The 6,612-nt window shown below is 30.8% G+C and overlaps 1 protein-coding gene across 4 annotated transcripts; it reads left to right on the forward strand.

Annotated features, from left to right (window-relative positions):
• The first annotated feature begins 321 nt into the window (after window positions 1-321).
• Window positions 322-5,030, forward strand: LOC145062742 (transcription initiation factor TFIID subunit 5-like). Of its 4 annotated transcripts, XM_079010337.1 has the most exons (20): window positions 322-477; window positions 1,124-1,333; window positions 1,434-1,515; window positions 1,627-1,705; window positions 1,816-1,913; window positions 1,987-2,043; window positions 2,134-2,221; window positions 2,305-2,414; window positions 2,501-2,608; window positions 2,670-2,821; window positions 2,882-2,992; window positions 3,095-3,164; window positions 3,250-3,286; window positions 3,371-3,508; window positions 3,582-3,658; window positions 3,731-3,847; window positions 3,960-4,225; window positions 4,342-4,437; window positions 4,527-4,602; window positions 4,804-5,030. In XM_079010337.1, the coding sequence occupies exons 2-20, from the start codon at window positions 1,149-1,151 to the stop codon at window positions 4,855-4,857; spliced, it is 2,001 nt and encodes a 666-aa protein (XP_078866463.1). In that variant the 5' UTR covers window positions 322-477; window positions 1,124-1,148; the 3' UTR covers window positions 4,858-5,030. The 4 variants fall into 4 exon arrangements, with proteins under 4 accessions (XP_078866463.1, XP_078866461.1, XP_078866462.1 ...); XM_079010335.1 differs by having other exon boundaries at window positions 2,305-2,423; window positions 3,582-3,847; XM_079010336.1 differs by having other exon boundaries at window positions 3,582-3,847.
• Window positions 5,031-6,612: the final 1,582 nt, after the last annotated feature.

Raw genomic sequence — 6,612 nt, forward strand, 5'->3', positions numbered from 1 at the left:
AATTATTTGAAATTGATATCCGAATCAGAACCTGAAAATTTGGATATTTGAATATCCAAAAATTCCGATAATTTTAGTCTGAATTTTCGGATTTTCAGATCAGATTTTCCGGATACAAATATTTTTGAATAACCATGTAATTCATACTATCCGTAAAAAATTAATCTATTTCAGTATTTCTAGCGTAATAAGTCCATACATTTTTAAATAGCCCAAAAGAATTTTAGTAGTCCAAAAACAACAAATCCAATAAAATTAAGTACTAATCTAAGCCCACTACGATATTTCTTTTGTTTTTACGGTAGCTAAAATAGACGGAAGGAGCCGAAGCCCATCCTGCCTTCTATCGAACATCAGTGATCGGACACACCAAAAGCATTAAAGCAAACCAGCAGTCACCCTTCTCCGGCGTTCGGCGACCTCTCCGGCTCTCTCCTACCCTCCGGCGACCTTTCTCCTATCCTCATCTCGAAACAAGTAAGCAACTAGGTTTACGGTTACTTCAACTTTCAATTATTTGTTGTGAATGTGTTGAGAAATTAGCAAGTAGGTCTATTTGAAAATAGTTGAAGTTTCAATTATCTGATTCCTCTCACATTCACGTTCCAACCCTTCCTTCTCTCTCCGGCTGATTTTGAGACTACTGTTGTCAGTTTTGGCAACCAAAATTCTCTCTCTCTCTCTCTCTTTTTTTTTTTTTAAATCTCATCGATATAATTGATCATGTTCATTAATTTTGTGATTTCAATGTGGTATTTGATGTTCTTTTCATTCATGTTAAGTATAATCAGTGTCTTCTTTCACTTGGATGTAATTGCTCGTTGGTCTTCTAATCAGAATTAGAGTACCAAGTACCAACACATACCTTGAAACGGCTAGGGCTTATATTACAGAATAAAAAAATAGGATTTTGAGGGTTTTGAAATGACATTTTTGATTTTTGTTTATGTAAATAAGAATTTTGTGTTCAAATTTTCGTTAGAGATCATGATTGTCGGTAAATCTTGGTTGCTCTTATCTTACTACTGGTTTTGTTTTTTTCTATATGAATTCCTGTTTATTTTGATATGCTCATACGAGTTTGGATTTAATTCAGTATTGGTGCGTGTGTGTTATGTTTCAGTAAAAGATATACAAAGAAGACTGAGATGGATGAAGAAGTGTTGGATAAAGCTGTATATTTGTATTTAAAGAAAAAGGGATTCACCCAAACTGAACAGATTTTTCAACAAGAACAGCAGAACAAGAACAAGAACTCCAGCTCATCTGTTACTGCTACCGATGTTTCCCTTTCAGACCCAGATCTTGCTAAACAAATCCTTGTGTTTTCCCAGTACTATATTTACCATTTTACCCTCTCTTCACATCTTCCTCAATTATCAATTAATTATCTTGTTATTATAATGCATAGTTCTAAAGGTTCATGCTTTCAGGTCAGAAAGTATCCCAACACTATACCATGATGGATACAGCAAGTTGAGGTCATGGACTTATAGCTCACTAGATTTATATAAGGTGCCCATATAATCATATACTCAGTATCATATCTTCTTTTTGTTTTATAATTTTATCATATGTTCATTACTTCATTTATTACATTTTAATTTAATGTTTTTAACAATGCAGCATGAATTGCTTCGTGTTCTCTACCCAGTATTTATCCACTGTTTCATGGATCTCATAGCAAAAGGCCATCTTCAAGAAGGTATACACATAATCACACACATATACATATCTTAAATTAAGTTATTTACAACATATGCCACTCATTAGTTTAATTGTTATTCTCATTTTATTAAAAAATTGGGTTTTCAGCTCGAGCATTCTTCAATACCTTTCGTGAAGATCATGAGATGATGCATTCACGTGATCTCACAAAATTAGAAGGTGTTCTTTCCCCATCTCATTTAGAGGTTAATTACCAAAACACCCTAAACTTATAAACTTTATTTCACTATATTGAAATAAACTCATGTAAATATCCAGGAAATGGAGTTTGCTCACACTCTAAGGCAGAGCAAAGTGAATATAAAGATATGCCAGGTTACCTTTTGATCCTTACATTTATAAATTTAATCAATATTATATGATAATAAATTAATAATGATAGCCTTCTTTTATTTTTGTTTGTAGTATTCTTATGATCTTCTTCTGCAATATCTACACAAGACACAATCCATTACAATGCTTGGTATTATCAATGAGCATATTGACTTCCAAGGTAAGTTTTTATTACAATCTTTTATATACATTATCATGTAAAAAAATGTTAACTTTTATTTGGACTTTTTATTTTTTTTACAGTTTCTCCTGGACAACCTAGCTCAATTTCTGATGATGCTGAAGCCTTTTCACTTGTTGGAAGTGGACAAGATGCTGCTAATTTAATAAATCAGAAAGAAATACATTGGGGGGTTAGTAAAGTAAAAAACTAAATATCTCATTATTTTCACATTGTATTTAAGAAAATAAAAGTTTTAATTTTAATTTTTTTTTATAGTTGCTTGAAGATTGTTTAGAAGATCGGCTTGATAAAGCAGGTGGGTTGCTCTCAGATTCAGAAAAGACAGAAGGAGAAGGCAAAGAAGGAGAGTTAGATGAGAATAAGGTATTTTTATTTATTTATTTGTTTTAATACACTTTTACTGTTAATGATGTTTATTTTTCAGAAAAAATCAGCAGATGGTGGAAAGCAAGGTGGGCCCCTCAAGAAGCTAAAGAAGGACAAGGTTGTTGGTGGGGCAGGGAAAGCTGCCCGAGGGGAGGGTGACAAGTCAACTGCTGCCCCACGAGTCAAACCCGAGCTTACTTTGCCAACAATGTATGTTACATATAGTTTTTTTTAGTAAAACATTTATTTATTTATTTTTTATAATCTCAGATCAACAGATGTAGAACATTCTATTCTTGAAGACCTTAGAAACCGTGTACAATTAAACAATTCCACACTTCCTTCAGTTAGTTTCTACACATTCATTAATACACATAACGGGTATTTGTATTTCCCCTTTCACTTTAAAATATTTTGTGTCTTGTTTTTCTTTATCTTCTATTTATTTTATTATAATTATTATTATTTTTTCGTTTGTTTCAGATTAAATTGTTCATCAATATCCCATGATGGATCATTAGTAGCTGGAGGATTCTCAGATTCATCACTCAAGGTCTTTTTCCTTAATTTTTATTCTTAATATTCTAATACAAAATTACAAATCCAATTTATATTATAATCTTATTAATATTTGGTAGGTGTGGGACATGGCAAAACTTGGGCGTATGGGGAGTTGTAAGTCATCCAAATTAATTTACTTCAACTAACTTTTTAAATAAAGGTAAAAAAAATGATTAAATAAGAGTTTCTGGTTTTCAGCTGGTGAAAATGATTCGGATGGATCAAATGGTGGAAAAAGGTCTTACACTTTGTATCAGGGGCATTCTGGTCCGGTTTATTCAGCTTCATTTAGTCCTTTTGGGGATTTTCTTTTATCATCATCGTCAGATTCAACAAGTATGTTTTTTTTTAATGAAAAGTATTTCATGTTTCCATGTTGTAGAGTAAGATTTATGAATATTTAGTGCAGTTCGATTATGGAGCACAAAGTTGAATGCAAATGTTGTGTGCTACAAGGGTCATAATTACCCTGTATGGGATGTTCAGGTAGAATTTGAATGGAATAATATTAAATTAAATTTATGTGGTAATTATTTTACTCAATTATTGTATATGCAGTTTAGTCCACTTGGACACTATTTTGCAAGTGCATCTCATGATAGAACAGCTAGGATTTGGTCAATGGATAGAATTCAGCCTCTAAGAATACTTGCAGGACACTTATCTGATGTTGATGTCAGTTCTCTCTCTCTCTCTCTCTCTCTCTCTCTCTCTCTCTCTCTCTCTCTCCCTCGTGTTTTTTTAATATAAAAAGAAAAAAGGATATATATGTTTTGTTTTTTGGCAGTGTGTAGAATGGCATATGAACTGCAATTATGTTGCAACGGGATCAAGTGACAAAACAGTTCGTTTATGGGATGTACAAAGTGGTGAATGCATACGGATTTTCATTGGTCATAGGAGTATGATATTATCATTAGCCATGTCACCTGATGGTAGATACATGGCATCTGGTGATGAAGATGGAAGTATAATGATGTGGGATGTTTCCAATGGTCGATGTGTCACTCCTCTTGTGGGCCATACTTCATGTGTCTGGTCTCTTGCTTTCAGGTACCAAACCCTAACTCATTCATCACATCATCTTCTCCTACTTGTACTTACACGTGCTTTTGACAAATATATATATATATATATATATATATATATATATATATATATATATACAGTTGTGAGGGATCCCTTCTTGCATCTGGTTCCGCTGATTCAACTGTTAAATTATGGGACGTTAACACAAGTGCAAAAACGCCGAAAAATGAAGACAAGTAATCTTTTTTTTTTTTTTTTTTTTTTTTTTTTTAATATGGAATTTTAATATAGTTTAACTTAATCCATGTGTTCTTTGATTTGTTAGTAAAAGTGGAAATACAAATAGACTGAGATCACTCAAGACTCTACCTACCAAATCCACCCCTGTTTATGCTTTACGGGTAAACACTCAACTTTATCAAAATAGCAACCTACTTTCATCTATTTCTGTATTATTACAACATTACTTACATATTTTCTTATTAAGGAAAAAATAATCTACCCAATGATATAATCAAATGAAAGTACAATGCTCTATTTCTTGTATTTATTCATTCTCACATATGAAAATTTGTAATGATGACATTTTTTTTTGTTGACAGTTTTCGCGAAGGAATCTTCTTTTTGCTGCTGGGGCTCTTTCTACAAATGTGTAAAATCGGCATATGTAGTTGTGTTCTTTCTACAAATGTGTAAAAGGACGGGGTGGGGCATGTTTTTTTGTTGCTTTTATGTAGTTGTGTTCACTTATTTTTATCTTGTAGTTTATTTAGTTGAATCATTTGAATATCTAGTGAAGCAAATGCAGTTAATTTTGTTTTTGTTTTTATTATTTGTTTGTTAATATTTACTTTAAAGCATGTTTCGGTTCAAGAAGTCATTCGTACATAATTTTTTGCAATACACAACAATTTATGTATTATAGAGCTGTACAGTACAATATTTTAAAACACTAATTGTTGTGTATGGAGAAAAATTGTTGTGTACAAATCATTTCCCGGTTTAAAAAGTGATTCGTAACTAAATCTGAAACCGAATTGAAAATTTCTGTTTCTGACTTTGTAAAAACAAAAGCGTTAGTTTTTTTTCCCTCTTTATTAGGTCATGCTAACATAAAACAATAAATTTACTATAAATGCATGTTTATTATTTTAATTTTCAATAGAAGGTATACATGAATTTAAAAGCCAAACTGTTGGCTTTTCATTTTTTTTTTCTGTTTTTGGTTTGGTTTTAATTTTTGGTACATCCATAATTATAAATAGTTATTATCTAAATGGTAAATTGAGGGGGCGTTTGGATGAGTTTTAGAAAAAAAAAAAACACTTTGATAAAAATACTTATTAGCTTATTCGAAAGTAAATTCTTTTTCATAAAAAAGGTTGTTTGGAGTTTAAGTTTATTAAGAAGCATACTTGTCTTTTTATCTTTGAAAAGCTATAAGTGGGTTCAAAATGTCACACCATTTTAACTTTTTAGAATCTCTTCAGGTCTTGGGAAAAACCATTTTTAAATACGATACATTTTAACTTATTGACTTTTTAAAAATAAACAAAGTTTTGAAAAAATTTCAAACATCCTTAACATCTCTTCAGGTCTTGGGAAAAACAATTTATTGATCTTTTTAAAAGTCGATAAAAAAAATGTTTTGACAAACTTAAAAGTTTTTTTGAAAACAATTTTTTAACACATTTAAAATGGAGTTTTTAAGAAGTAGCTAATTTTTGACTTTTTGAAATAAAATTTCTATACTATTTAGTCATTTTGCAATTATAAAGCTTCTTGCCACCACAAATGCTAATCCAAATACTTTTTAAAAAATTCTTTTTGCCACCATAATAAATCAATAAACATTTTTGCCAAAAAAAAACACATTTTCGAGTTCAAAATAACACTCCCAAACACAAAAACAAACACCTCGAGTTAATTACAATGTGTCAAAAGTTATTAATATAATTGAGATGTTTCATTTGTTGCACTAACTCACCAAAGTTGTCTTTTTGCGACCTTTGTCGATGGGTCTAAACCGACAAATGTGCCCCAGATTCATGTCAATACTCTTCATCTTCTTAAATCAAAACCCTGGAAAAAAATTCGATCATGTTTATTATAAACTCTATAATCAAAACAAATTTAATCATAATTCAAAAATTGAACTAAACCTGAAATTTAAACAAAATCAAAATCAAGATACAAATAGAAATTCAAAACGTTTGACCTAAAACTAAAAGATGATGTTCTTTCTTTTTATTCTTTGTTTACACCTGATTGTAAAATTAAGCACACAAAAACCATCACACACTAAACACAAAATTAACAAGAAATCAACAAAGTTAGTCATAACTCACGATTCCTCAAAAGAATTCAAACCAACGTTGTATCTTTATAACTCTCTCTTATAAAAGAGGTCA

The sequence above is a fragment of the Lactuca serriola genome, chromosome 7, assembly GCF_051521515.1.
Source record: "Lactuca serriola cultivar US96UC23 chromosome 7, Lser_US96UC23_V15, whole genome shotgun sequence".
Lineage (NCBI taxonomy): Eukaryota > Viridiplantae > Streptophyta > Magnoliopsida > Asterales > Asteraceae > Lactuca > Lactuca serriola.

Excerpts from the sequence above, each read along its gene's own strand:
- LOC145062742 (XM_079010335.1), top strand. The coding sequence starts at position 1,149 with ATGGATGAAGAAGTGTTGGATAAAGCTGTATATTTGTATTTAAAGAAA. Across the intron at positions 2,044-2,133 it reads TGAATATAAAGATATGCCAG|TATTCTTATGATCTTCTTCT; the intron begins GTTACCTTTTGA and ends TTTTGTTTGTAG. Across the intron at positions 3,287-3,370 it reads ACTTGGGCGTATGGGGAGTT|CTGGTGAAAATGATTCGGAT; the intron begins GTAAGTCATCCA and ends TCTGGTTTTCAG.